At 30.5% G+C, this 14,221-nt stretch overlaps 1 protein-coding gene and 1 pseudogene across 2 annotated transcripts; one reads left to right on the top strand and one right to left on the bottom strand.

Annotated features, from left to right (window-relative positions):
• Positions 1–7,426: 7,426 nt before the first annotated feature.
• Positions 7,427–9,728, top strand: LOC124828811 (HSP20-like chaperones superfamily protein). 2 transcript variants are annotated; one of them, XM_088097714.1, is made up of 3 exons: positions 7,427–8,546; positions 9,125–9,206; positions 9,311–9,728. In XM_088097714.1, the coding sequence occupies exons 1-3, from the start codon at positions 7,652–7,654 to the stop codon at positions 9,312–9,314; spliced, it is 981 nt and encodes a 326-aa protein (XP_087953840.1). In that variant the 5' UTR covers positions 7,427–7,651; the 3' UTR covers positions 9,315–9,728. The 2 variants fall into 2 exon arrangements, with proteins under 2 accessions (XP_087953840.1, XP_047158145.1); XM_047302189.2 differs by having other exon boundaries at positions 7,432–8,546; positions 9,125–9,728.
• Positions 9,729–11,709: 1,981 nt separating this feature from the next.
• LOC148194534 (nuclear transcription factor Y subunit C-3 pseudogene) lies at positions 11,710–12,675 on the bottom strand (annotated as a pseudogene).
• Between the last annotated feature and the right edge of the window lie 1,546 nt (positions 12,676–14,221).

Consider the following 14,221-nt stretch of genomic DNA (forward strand, 5'->3'; position numbering starts at 1 on the left):
TTGTAGCAAATTAATAAGACATCCCAAACCTTCTCATCCAAAACATCATTGTGTGGTCAGAAAACCTGTTCAAGCTTCTCACCTACGTTTTCTTTTTTGTCTTCTTTTGCGTTTTAAAATGATAACCATCACCACAAAAATAAAATGGAAAGCTTTTTTTCTTTTTCATTGCGATGCACTTTTTCTTGATTGCCAACACAATGCTTTTGCACTTTGTTTAAGAGATCGTAATTTTTTTTAAAACATTGTAACATTTAGGAGGTTTAAAGAAATGTCCTAGCTACAAGCTTCAGAATTTTACAAAAACTATTTCAAGTCTTGAATTAAAAATTGGTCACAGTATTAATTAAAGCCAAATTCATAGTGAATTTGGTATATTATTGATCAAGTTTTAGTTAATTTTTTAATATTCAAAATTTATATATATTTTAAATTAATTATCTTCTATTTAAATTTTTTAATAGAGTAATATAATTATTATTTTGTCACGTTATCTTTTTTTTTCTTGCCTATTAAAAAGTATGATATTTCATAATTAATATAAAATAATATTAGGATTAGTCGTTTAATGTTTACATCAACTACAGTATTAATATTTATATTAATTATAAAAATTATCACATTTGAAAATAAATAAACAAATGAAATAATTAAATAACAATTATATAATAAAAATGGCTTAATTTGAATATAAAATTTTTCAATATATACTAAAAAATAATAGACTTAAAAATATTTAAATTTATTAAATATTTAAAACTTAATTAAGTCTTAGAAAATATTTGTATTAAATATATGTTTTAAGTAAAAAAAATGAAAGTAAAAATAAAAGATATAAAAAATGGGATTATCATAATATTTATTCTTTTACAGAAATATGATGCGATTTATTAAAAAAATAATGAAACACATTGAAAATAGAATAGCATATATATAAATTGCTGATATATAGATTTATTATAAGACGTTTTCCATTACCGATCCTTTAAGTATTTTACATTTTGTTAGTTTATAGATGGCACCTGAATATGGCATTCCTGGTATGTGGCCATTAATCAATTTCAGAATGGATGATGTGGAAATCAAGTGAGAGAAAGGTGACATGTAAAATAATATAAATAGAAGTGGTAGAAGTGCATAAGATCGGACTGAGAGGTTGAAAATTTTACAAAATTGGTGTTTTGCATAATTATGCAGAGTGGTTAAGCGAGCAACTAGCTTGCTGTGGGTGAGTAAAATAAGAGTTTTGACAATGATTTTTAGGGGTGGATGAACTCTCTCGTTGGGTTGGGAAAACTTTTTGTTTTTTCTCTCATTGGACAACATAGATGGATGCCATGATTTTGACGTTGGGTGGGTTTCGGCTTTCTTGGTTATTTTATCTTCTATTTTTTATTGTGTTTGGATTAAATGGTGTGGTGTTTCATTTAATACTTAGTGATATGATTAAAAATATATGATGGTACGGAATTAAGGTTTTTAACGGTTCTAAGGAGAATTCTTAATGATTATATCAAAGTGGTGTTGATATGAATGTAGGAAGCTCAGTCTTGTGGTTATCCTAACACTATAATGGTCATTCATTCTCAACTAGAGATAAATGTTCCATTATGACTTAAGACGTGGAATAGACCAACCTTGTGTGTAGTAGGGTAAAACTCATTGACAATGACTCTGCACAACAACATAGACCACCATAAGTGCATGACCTGCCATAGCTCGATATTCATACTATATCCGGATGGTTAAGTATAGGTTTATGACATGATTAGAATATTTGATTTACTCTGTATGAAATGTGATATATAATGCAATTTTAATATACCATGTTGGATTATTTTTATCATTAATTTATCCTACTTGAGTGTTTCTTTGTTAATTGTTATTGTGTGTTGATTCTTAAACGATGATCATGTGAGTAGAGGGAGATAATGTTTATGTAGAACAAACATTAGGTGAGAATATAGAAGTTTTCTTTTGGTTTTAGAGAATACATTTTCTATATAGTTTTGTTTTAGTATCTGTAACATCCCAAAAATACAGTATAAAACTATATCATAGAATACTCACAATTAACAATATTACAGTTCAGTTCTGAGAAAAAAGAGGTACGTCTATGGCCGAACGGCCTTACAACCATACGCCAGAATTTAAACTTTACAAAATGAAATACTAAACTGAACGGTTCCAAAACTATGCTTACACCGATCGATTATCCAAAATAGAACTAATTCTAACGACCGAACGGTCTTAAGGTTCAGCTTTAACTTCCACCTCTTCCAAAGCCTCTTCCAGCAAACACTCGTCCCCTTCTGCTCACATCCACATGATGATCATTGCAACAGGAAGAATAATCGGACGAACAACATGACAAGATAAGAAAGTAAGGTAAGCTTATGTAATTTAATTAATTCAGTAAAACATATAATTCACATAAATCTGACATAAATCAATAGGTCAATCATGCAACAACCAATCATACATTTCCAACCATAACCATACAACAATACATGCAATGACCGACCACTTTACTCTGATTGTTTGAATTTTATGTAGCTACGACGTTTTTGCACCCGGGTGATGTAGTAGCCGGGATGCCCTCAACAGCTGCCACCCGAGGTTAGTCCGTTATACCTCGCCCAAGTTCACCTTATGGACTAGGACCTCCTGCCATTCTCACACATGATTTACTCCTCTCTACTTGAGAATGAGTAATCACAGAATATCAGGATAAACGTCAGCTAAGCATAACCACATTCAAACTTTACCATTCAATAACCAATCCTGAAATATTCCTCCCTGGAATACTCCTTCATATCCATACTATTTCATTCATATCACATTTTAAATACCATCATACTTCATTATCAATACATTCAAACCTAACCCAGAAAACAAGATCCCATCTTAGAACAAAACTGAAAGAAATAACCTCCATCTTAGAAGCAAGACCGAACAAGAGAATACTTTTTAGACTAACATAACCGAATGCTTAGTGTAAGACCGAGCGGTCTTTCACTTATCCACAGAACAGGACCGAACGGTCCATACTAGGTAAGACTCATCAGAAGCCGAACACTTACAGTAATACAGAACGTTTACTCAATACTCAACAGTTATGACCGAACGATCTTTACTAGACAAAACCCAAAGAATTTATTGAATACTATAATTAGACCTAACCGAAAATATGAAAGCTTTTAACCGAAACCTAACAGCTTGAACCGAACATTACAAGCTTTAACCGAACACTATTGAGTTGGGCCTAGTTTCAAATATAAGTACATAATTGAGTATTGTGACGAGATCGAGCGCTTGGTTCAAGACCGAGCACTACTGAGCTTATACAAAATGAATAAATATATTCTAAATACAATTACCTAACACTTATTTTCAACAGAGGATAAAGATAATATCTAAGACTTTAAGTATTATTGAATACCTTAACTAGACTGATTACGAAGTATAAATAGGAAACTATACGTAGGCAGAACACTTATTTACAAGTATACTAATAGAAAACTGATTGGTCATTAACTGAAATTCTCTACAAAAAAAGAATCCATTCGAGACCGAATGCCCAATGGAAAACTGAATGGTCAAGAATGACTATCGGCAACAATTACATAATTTCGCAGAATACTGCAGATTTAAAATCAAACCATATTCCTACCCAGTTCATACCATTTGTAAATCATCAACACATACAGCCGAACATGCAATAACACCCCTATTTCATATCCATAAAAAATCAAACAAAGTATCATTCAAACATACAACCATTCAAAACAGAGAATCATAATTAATTAAACAAGCTTCCCTTACCTCTAAACTCAGCCGAACGCTCACGGTTGCAGGATGTGGCTCACCACTACCAATCTTATACACTTAAAGTTCCCCGATTACGAAACTAGACCAAATAAAAGACCATAATTGCTATCAGAATTTCATGGAAGAAGATAATAATCTCATGCAACCAGAAACTTGGCTTGCATGTGCCAAAAAACAACCGTGCTAAGAGAAGAATGAACTTACCAGTTCAAACCAACAACTTGATTGGTGCAAAGTGAAGCCCTTGACACCAGGAAGACTCAGGCGATACCTGAATGATGATCGGAAGAAGAAAAGGGTAAGATTTTGTAGATAGAAGAAGAAGATTGTAGAAAGAAAGAGGAGAAAATGAAGAACTCAGAAGGTTGAAAATGAATGGTGCATGCGGAAAAGTGGCACGAAAATTTGAAAACTTGACTTATTTACTACCGTCAAAACCGATCGTCCATTCTGCAGTCCATACCTGTTTTACACTTTCTGAATTTTAGAAACCTTGCACTTACACCTATCTTCCACTGACATGGAGTTTTAAAGGTCATGAGAGTATCTCTTATGCAAATATTAATTATAGTTATGTTTTGTTTAAGTGTAACAGAGTAAATAGATGTTTTAATTTGAATGTTTTCCCTGCATAGAGAATGTAAATGATTTTTAAGTTGAACATTTTATTCTTAATTAACTATATTGAATATATAGTACATGAATTTTAAAACACATGAATAGCATTAAATAATTATTATGTATTTTAATACAACAAGTAATGAATCTTTATATTAAACTTTTAATATTTAGTTTAAATATCATATGATTTTAGTAATTATTATACTTGATATTTAATTTTATATAATATATATATATATATATATATATATATATATATGATAAATTTGTTGTTTTTTATAGATATAATTTCAGAAATTGTAAAATGTCACATAATAACTATAATTAATATTTATTCTTGTAAATATTTATTTTATATTTTAATTCATTACATTATTTATATTTTATAGTTAACTTAAATTTCACTAAGATTAAATATGATTTTTTAATAGAATTTAGAATAAATAAAAAATTAAAACAAAATAAAATAAAATTACAATTTAACTTTAGAGGATGTGAAAGAGTTTAATGTAAGTAAAATGAATGTTTATAACTTAAAAGTAAAAAATATGAAATACTTTATTAAAAAAATTGTCCAGTAGATAATTTATCATTGAGTTTGAAAATAATTCAAAAACCAGATGCGCCTCTTTTAAAAGATTGAAAATTGAAATTGGGATATGGACAAATACCCAAATAAATATATACTTTCCTTCATCTTCTTCTTCTACATTTCTCTGAAACAACGGTCACAATAAAATAGAATACAGTAGAATGCTGATCGTGAAACCCTACATCTGCAGAACCCAATGTTCCTTCTCAATTTCAGATCATCCTCTTCCATTTTTAATTCCCTCAATCCGCTTCAATTCTCACATTCTCAATCCTATTTCGTTTCGTTTTTCGCAATCCCGTCCATCTCCCACAATCGCATGCGTTAAAAGGCGTGATTGGTCTCAACCATCCAATCGAACGATTCTTCAACTGGCTTCTGCAGTCGCGTTCAATCTCAAGATCTTACCTGAGCCTTTCAATTCCATTGCTGGCGAAATCTCACGCAGCGATACTAATACTCTGAGTCGCCTTATAGGTGGCGGTAGAAAGAGAACGACGGGAAAATGGAGGATGAGAAAGAAGGAGTCGGCTTGGTTTGCATTATTTTTTATCTGCATTGTAGGCAGTTTGTGGTCGTGGAAGATTGGAGAAATTGATCTGTTTTTGAGGGTTTTGTCGTTTTGTCTTGCAGGGATTTCATTGATTCAGTTGTGCTTAGGAAAGAAAGCTGTGAAAGAATGGTTTTTAGGGTTTATATTTGGGATAGTTTTGATTTTTAGTTCAAAATTGAGGAATGTGGACATGAAATTTTGGATTCATAAACTCTCCTCTTTTCCTGGTAGTGTAATTGTAATTAGAAAGAGAAGTAGAAACAGATATTGGCGAATATTCAAATGAGTGAATAGTTGCATCAATGTAAAAAATCATCTGTTCTTTGATTCAAAATTCAATAATTGCGTAATACTGATGAAATTATTGGTTTGTAGTGTAGTAATCAACACATAGTGCACAAAATCTCTTCCAACTGTAATCAACTGTGAAAATAAGAGAATTATTTGTTCATTTATCAATTATCAATATTTGATTAGGATGATTAGGATTTCGATTTTTAATTGTTCAGTTATTTTATATATATTTTTAATATCGATTTTACTTTTACTAATTATATTATCATTTAAATTCTGTATTATTTTTTAATAATATATTTATATCTATACTATTATATAGAAAAGTATTTATTTTAGTGTATATAATTTTTGAAAATTTTATTCTTAATATTTATTTTAAGTAATTTCTTTTAAATTTAACTGTTATTTCTTGTTATCCGTGGTTTTGAATTTAATTATTTTTTTTAAATAAAATAATTTTATAATAAAAAAATAAAAAAGTATTCACATTTATTTTTTATAATTATAATGTAAAGATCTAGAAATTATAATTTTTATTTTTTAATATTCTACCAAAAAGAGAAATAATATTCTAACATTTTTATTTTCTAATAATACTCATCAAACCTTAAATAAGTATATTACTAGGATGATTTTCATAAAAAGAAAGTTTTTTATAATTTTGTTGATTTTAAAATAAAAAAATTAATAAAAATAACTCTGAAGGCGGTAGGCATTGAGTAACCTTGCCTCCCAAGTTTGTTTATTGGTTGGCAGTTAATAATCAATAAAATGCATTGAATTCCTTTTATAACAGTCATCCAAGGACCAATATTGAAGCTAAAATTTCCATAACAAAATGATAGATTTTTAATGAATTTCTTGACTTAAATAAAGAAAATCTTAAAAATCAATTATTAAAAGAATCTTACTTTATATATCCAATTAATTTACATTAAGAAATGTTTTTTATAGATATAAATTTCCAAATAAAGCTAAACAAATAACAACACGAATTTAAATATAAAATATACAATCTTTAGAAATATTACTTCTTAAGAAATATTTTATTTTAAAATGTATATGAAATATAGAAAGTATGATTTTGTAATCCTGAATTCTGGTATAACCAAACATAACTTCAAGGTGAAATAGAACTTTATCTAAATATGATCTTACCAATAGTAAAAAGAGTAAAAAAGTAATAAACAAACAAAAAATGAAGATAAAGTTGCCCAGTTGAAATTTATTTAAAATGCATTTCTCTCATTTTTTTTCTCATCTCCACCAAATATTTATATTAATTACTTCATTTATTTATTTTTATCAATTTTCTCATCCAAACCAAACACTACATGATTGATTACATATATTATATTCATTAATTTATTGCTTAAAAAAAATCTACATAAATTTCTTACCGGAACCATTATCTCTCTTCAAATGTAGAACTTTTCATAGAAGGCTGTGTCAATTTTGTTTTGATTTTGGAACGGAAGAAAGAAAAAGTTAATGAAGATCACGTGCAAGGGTTTTAAGGATTGGGTAAGCTTGCGGCACAAATTTGATTATTGGTTGAATTGTGGGTGGGCAGCAGCCCAGGCCCAAATATAGTTCCAAAAGAAAAAATAACTACAATAAATAATTAATACCATTAAAGTTTCCCTTAAGCTGACTGTTGGTGTAACTCCTTCTGTACAATTTGTGCTGTGTGTTATGCATTGTGCATGCTGCTCTGTTTTTCACTGTGACAAACCAACAAACAGGGGCGGTGCGAGATGGTTTCCGAGGCTGATGAAAAAAATGTGATGCCCAATGATGATCAGTGTTTTTTAGTGTATTTCATTGTCGGAACCTACTTTGGTCCTGACATCAAATCCGAAGGAGCCACCAAAAAATCAATATTGCAGAGAGTAGCAGAAGGGTTCCCTCCATATACATTGAATCAATTAACCAATTCTTTCGTCAAAGTTGCTGAATTGGAACGTGTTTATTATTATATACTCAGGAAGAGTGATAAATCACTGATCCTGAAGATAAGCTTTCTGCGTCGGTTCTTTCAAGGTCAGGGTGGAAATAGCAATTACCCCCACTTTCTCGATTTGTTCCCTCCCCACTTGCACCCTCAGTCCCGCTTCCAAAACCTCTATAATATCGTTCACAATATTGTGTTTATTAACAATCCTGATATCAGGTACATAAAGCCAGAGGATGTTGCGAGGTTCAAGAGACTGAGTGGGGTTGAAGAGTTGCATGTGGACAGAGACGCTGTCAGGTTGCAACTGGGTGCTTCTTCTTTAGACAATTGTGTTCTCAACAACTCTAACATGTCTATGGGGAAGAATGAGAATGAGTTCTCTGGTGGGTTTTATAAGTTTCGGGATAATGTTAATGGTCGTGTGAGGGATGCTACAAGTCGACATCAGGGTGGTGATATTGAAGATGAGGTGAGGGATGATCCTGAAGAAGTTGGGGCAGCTATGTTGTTTCTTCCTACCCCTCCTTCTAGGGAGGAATTGTCTGACATGGTGGCTGCTACAAAGAATGGATTTGCTTTAACTGGAAGTGTGGCTAAGGCACAATTTGGTCCCAGCATAGGACTTCTGGACATTGGAGAGTGTGAAGACTCCTACCTCTTTCGTGTGTCTCTTCCAGGAGTCAAGAGGGATGAAAGTAAGTGACTTGTTCAGTGTCAACTCTCAAGAATTCATTTCTAATATACTGGCTTTGCTGACTGAAAATTTCCATGAAAATTGTGTAGGACTCATATAAAATTCAAAAGAACACAATTTTACATATTTTAATTCTTTAACCAGTGTGAAGAACTGAATAGTGTTTGTCTTGATGTATTTGTGTGTTATTCTTTTAATTCTGAGGTTTTATGCTGTATGCACCTGAATATTGGGAATGCCTATTTTGTGTAAATGCTGTGAACTTTATTGCAAAAAGCTTTTGATTGATGAAATGGTTTGTTTTAAGTTTCATGCCAGCTGATATGGATCTCAATATATGAAGGGGTCGACTTGTTATTGTAGGAGAAATCTACCCTTCTGGAAGCTTATTATATTTAATTTTTGGTAATTTGCTTTCTTAAATATGGTCAATGGTGCTTTTAAGTGTGTTAAGTAATGCTTATGTATGCCAAATTTCTAAATTGGCCATGAAAATAATAACCCCGTTTGATAACTTTTACAGCATTGTGTCTCAGATATGCTACTGATAACTAACATAGCTGGGGTTTATAACTGCAGAGGAATTCTATTGTGATGTTGAGACTGATGGGAAGGTAATGATAACAGGAGTAACTATAACAGGAGAGACTACAGTATACAGGTATTCTCATGCTTTTGAAATGCAAACTCAAAACCTTTGTCCACCAGGTCAATTTACCTTGTCCTTCCGGCTGCCTGGTCCTGTTGATCCACATCACTTTTCAGGTAATTTTTGCACTGATGGAGTTCTTGAAGGAATTGTTATGAAAGCAAAATCAGGATGAAAAAGTTGTTTGGTTAGAATCATCTCTTTTATTTCACTAGGCACCATCGAAAGCTACTATTGGGTTGAGTGACAATATCAAGTAGGGTAGCTACACTATCCTCACTTTGAATATCCAATTGTCACATGATTAATTAGTCCATTTTATCCACATATGAAAGAGTGATTCACAGACTTGTGTTAATTTTGTGCTGACTACTCTGCAACTTAAACACACAATCCCTCTTCATTTGGTAACTCTATATGTAACTATATTGTTCCACCCAACTGGAACTAGGCCCTCAGTGACTGCACATGGAAATAGATGACACCTTCATCAAGTGACTTGGATAACATTAAAAGTTCAGTTCTTTCTTATTAGATGGTTTCAGAATTGATTTCTGGCATTTTCCTACTTTTTCATTTCTGAAAGATTGCAGTCCATTATTACTGAACTTTGAAACTTTTAAATCTTACTTCATTATATTCAAGTCAAAAACACGCGACTGAATGATCAAGTTCATAAATTAACTATGGGAAGAGATTGGTTGATAATTGAGACCTTCACATATTACAATCTTGACACTTGACCAATGACTTTGTGTTGTTCTTGAGGGTCTCAATTGAAATTTGAAAGCTATATTGTTCCATATTAGTGTTATTTAGCTCCATTGTTATTATTGACACATTCTCATTCTGATCCTTAAATAAGTTCCCAATTCTGTTTCAAAAACATGTACTTTTATTTTACATGTATAATAATACTTAAATAGAAGCTGAAATGTCAATGATTTGAGGGATTAACATTTTTCAATTGTACATTGATTCACTATTTGATTCCTATATATATATATATATATATATATATATATATATATATATATATATATATATATATATATATTATTTTTACACACTCTCTTATTTGTATTAGTTAAATATGTTAATATATGTTGTTTATGGTTGAAGATGCATTGTTCTTCATATTTAATACCCTAATTTTCAATTATTATCTTTAGTTCTTTTTATAAGAAAAAAAATATAATATAACAAATATTGTAATTTACTTTTTGGTAAAAGAAAAGACTCAATAAGTCAAACTACTGTTAACCATATTTTATAAATATATTTTTTTAAAACTTTATATACCAATACAATAATAATCAGATAAGTTAGATATTTTAAGCATTAAGATCAATAATTTATTTACTTGAAATTTGTGTTTTATGCGGTTAATTTTTTGTTCTTTCTACATCCCATTATGTAACTATCAAACAAATTTATTTATTTTTATGTAAGAAAATACATCAACTGGTAACATTCAGTCAATTAAAATTGGAATTGGTTACTAGACATGGTGAACCAGTAAAATTCGATCAAACAAGATCAAACAGAATTATTATTTTATTTTATCAACTAATTTCATTTCAAATATTTATATCTGAAAAAAAAAATCATGATAAGTGGGTTAAATTACTTAAAATGCTATTCTAGCTCACACTAAAACCTTAACATGCATTTCTTTATGTTTCTTTTTTTTTGTTCAGTGTTGAATTTTTAGAAAATGATTTTATTGTATTTATTTATCTTTTTGTAAAAATAATATCATACTGATTGTTTTTTTATTAATTGTATCCATACATTTTTAAATATAAAAGTAAACATTTGCTTTATTTTATAATTAAAAAAATGTAATGTCTTTATTGTTTTTACAAAACAACGTTGGAAGCACAGATGAAAAGTGAAATGGAAAAATTATTATTATTATTAACAACATACACAATGAAGTATCCCATGTGGAACTTCAGCAAACTATATACTTATTCTCAGAAGAAAATAACAGGAACCTGCAATATGTGTATTTTCTAGCAAAAGAGTAATCAAAGTAATTGAAATTTAGAAGGTAAATTATGAAGTTCATTTATATAATTTATTTATAGAATTGACTATGGTTGATTATTGAAACATTCACTACTTTAATAATCCAACAGTTCAATCACAACATCGACTGCTTCATCTTCAACCCAAGACAGGACAGTTACTAATAACATCTAAAAGCCAGATGTTTTCACCAATGCAAAGTCAAATTGAAATAATTACCCAAATCATAATGCAGTTTCGAGACCAACATCAAGGGCAACTATAACTGATAAAGCATAAACATTATTGGCAATTAATTAGTTTGTATATTTGTCATACATTAAGAATCTGAGAGTGAATAGGAAAAATATAGAAAATACAACTCAAAAACTGCAGACTTAAATTTTACTATAATGTACTGAAATGAACAGTCCAACACCAAATTTAAGATTTAAATCCTGGGAAAACTAATTAACAAGGAAGTGCCTTTTATAATTAGTAGCTACTGGTCTGATGATGATTGTTGTTGTTCTGGTGGTTGTGGCCACATTTGTTGTGCCATGTTGTATTGATGAGACTGTTGAGCATAAGGGTCCATCACAGTCTTATTACTCATCATGACACCAGCAGCTCCTACTTGTGCATGTTGAGGAGGCATATAGCAGTAAGGAAGTGCCTCAGGGGGAGCTGTAACAGGTACAGTTCCTCTTGGCATTGATGCAAGCACTTCATCTTTATAGTCCTCCCTAGGCACAATGTCAACCAAGAAATCAAAGATATCAGTTCTTGTGATGGCTGCTGCAATGTCATTCTTTTGAAGTGTTTTTCTTTTGTTCTCTTCAGTGTGGTTCCAAGAACGCAGGGTTAATTCCAATATGAACATTTCACATGCCCTTGCAAATATGACAGGTGCCTCAGCTGATATCATTCTGACATCCTCATCTGCCTTCATAATCTTTTTTATCCTTGCCAAAGGAAGGCTGTGGTTTTTGAAATCAGTCACTTTCTCAATTTCTTGATATTGATTTGTCCAAAAGGCTTGGAGTCTCTGCTGCATCTGTTGTTGTTGTTGCTGATGCATGTGCTGATAAGCAAGTTGATGCTGTCCTAGTTGAGTTGCGGCTGCTTGAACAGTGGATTGAATGGTCCCAGGTGATGCAACAACCATCCCAGGTGAACCTGTTATGTGGCTGCCCTGGTATGGATTAGAACCATAAGTGAGTTGAGTTCCACTCCCAACAACTCCCAGAGATGGATTCTGCCCATGCCCATGTCCTTGATGATCCATCCTGTTTCATGTCAAATCAAACAAATCAATGCCTGCACATTACATGCTACCAAAATAATAGTATGCATGCAGACAATTGCATCTTTGGATTACCATTGCTCCCTTCTAAATGTACATCCAGAATCATAGGTATAAAAATACCATTATCTAAAACTATGTTCAATCATTTGAAAGTATCCTGAGAACCCTTATTCAAACAAGCACAAAATGTGGAATCACCATATACACAAAAACCAGATTCTTTAGACAGGGAATACTGGAGTTGGAGGGAAGAAAAAAAGACACCTTTTTCTCTGTATGCATTAAGCAAAACTAGTAAAAAAAACTATATATAAAATTCATCCTTAGATCTTGATCTTCACTCGTTTCATCTACATATTTAAAAGCAAATCTGTTTACAAGTTCAAAAACTGCATACAATAGTATGCATCATAAGAAAAATGCTACATATATTTCATGGTTTTGGTAGATAGATAATGCTATTCATGTCACAAAAACTCATCCAAATTTTGGGGTTTGGATTGACAACAAGGTAGATAATGACACACGGTTACACTACACCTAAATACATGAACACAATTACGTAGATATGTGTATTCATGTAGCTAGAGTTGCTACCTTCTCTATGACACGTGATGCTTTGTTCTGCAAATATTAAAAATCTGCACCGGGTTACAAATGAAAATAGAAAGGAAAAGGGAAAGGCAAAATCATCAGAAATCTCTATATAGATCTATTATGCCCGAGTTTTAGTGCACCAAAAACACATTGTGGAATGTTTTCCTGCACGCTCAAAGATCCGAATTCTTTTTCAGGGTTTCATAACAAAAGACAGAGTTCCGTAACTATTAATGAAGTTTTCTTCGAATGAAACTAGGAGGGGGTAAGTTCCAACTTTGCTATTTTGTTGTTGTTTATAATAACTATATATATATATATATATATATATATATATATATATATATATATATATATATATATATATATAAAGGAGAGTTATTATGTTGTTTATTCGTGTAACTATTACTATTATTTTTCTATGTGATATAACTATTTTTTTACATAAAATAAATAATATCAATAGGATTAATTACTTCACTAAATGAAATCTTATATATCTATGTGCTTTTGTGATATTAAGTTTATCTATAGAAGTTATAATTTTGTGGTAATTATGACATTAAATATTTCATCAACATTTAGTATTATTTTCTATATTTTTTTATCATATTATATCAAATAACATTGTCATTCGAAACATGCATGATAATATCATGTGTCATTGTGATCATTTAATTTGAAAACAAAGACAAAAACAAGTGATTAAAATAGAACAAAAGAAAAAAAAAACATATTCCTGGGATAGTAGAGCTAAAAAATATTTTTTTCTTTTCAATGATTATTCTAATTTAAACCTACAGAGAATCATATAATATAATTTTTGTCATATAACACATTTGTAGTTTTGTTTTAAAGGTCTAAACTATAAACTCATTTATATTTGTTAAATGCACTGCATAAGGCGTTAGTTGTTTCATGTGTTTCTCGCATAATTGGTATCTTTACAATTATCTTCACTAGTTAAAAAATTGTGTTATATAAATCAACAAATATTTAATGCCTACTTTTTAATTCATCCATAATATTTAACAAAATATATTCAGCGTTAATACGAACCTAACTTTTATTTATTTTTATTGTAAATGCAATAATAGATACAGTACTC

Source organism: Vigna umbellata, chromosome 8 (assembly GCF_029865625.1).
Source record: "Vigna umbellata cultivar VRB3 chromosome 8, Vumbellata_1.0, whole genome shotgun sequence".
NCBI lineage: Eukaryota > Viridiplantae > Streptophyta > Magnoliopsida > Fabales > Fabaceae > Vigna > Vigna umbellata.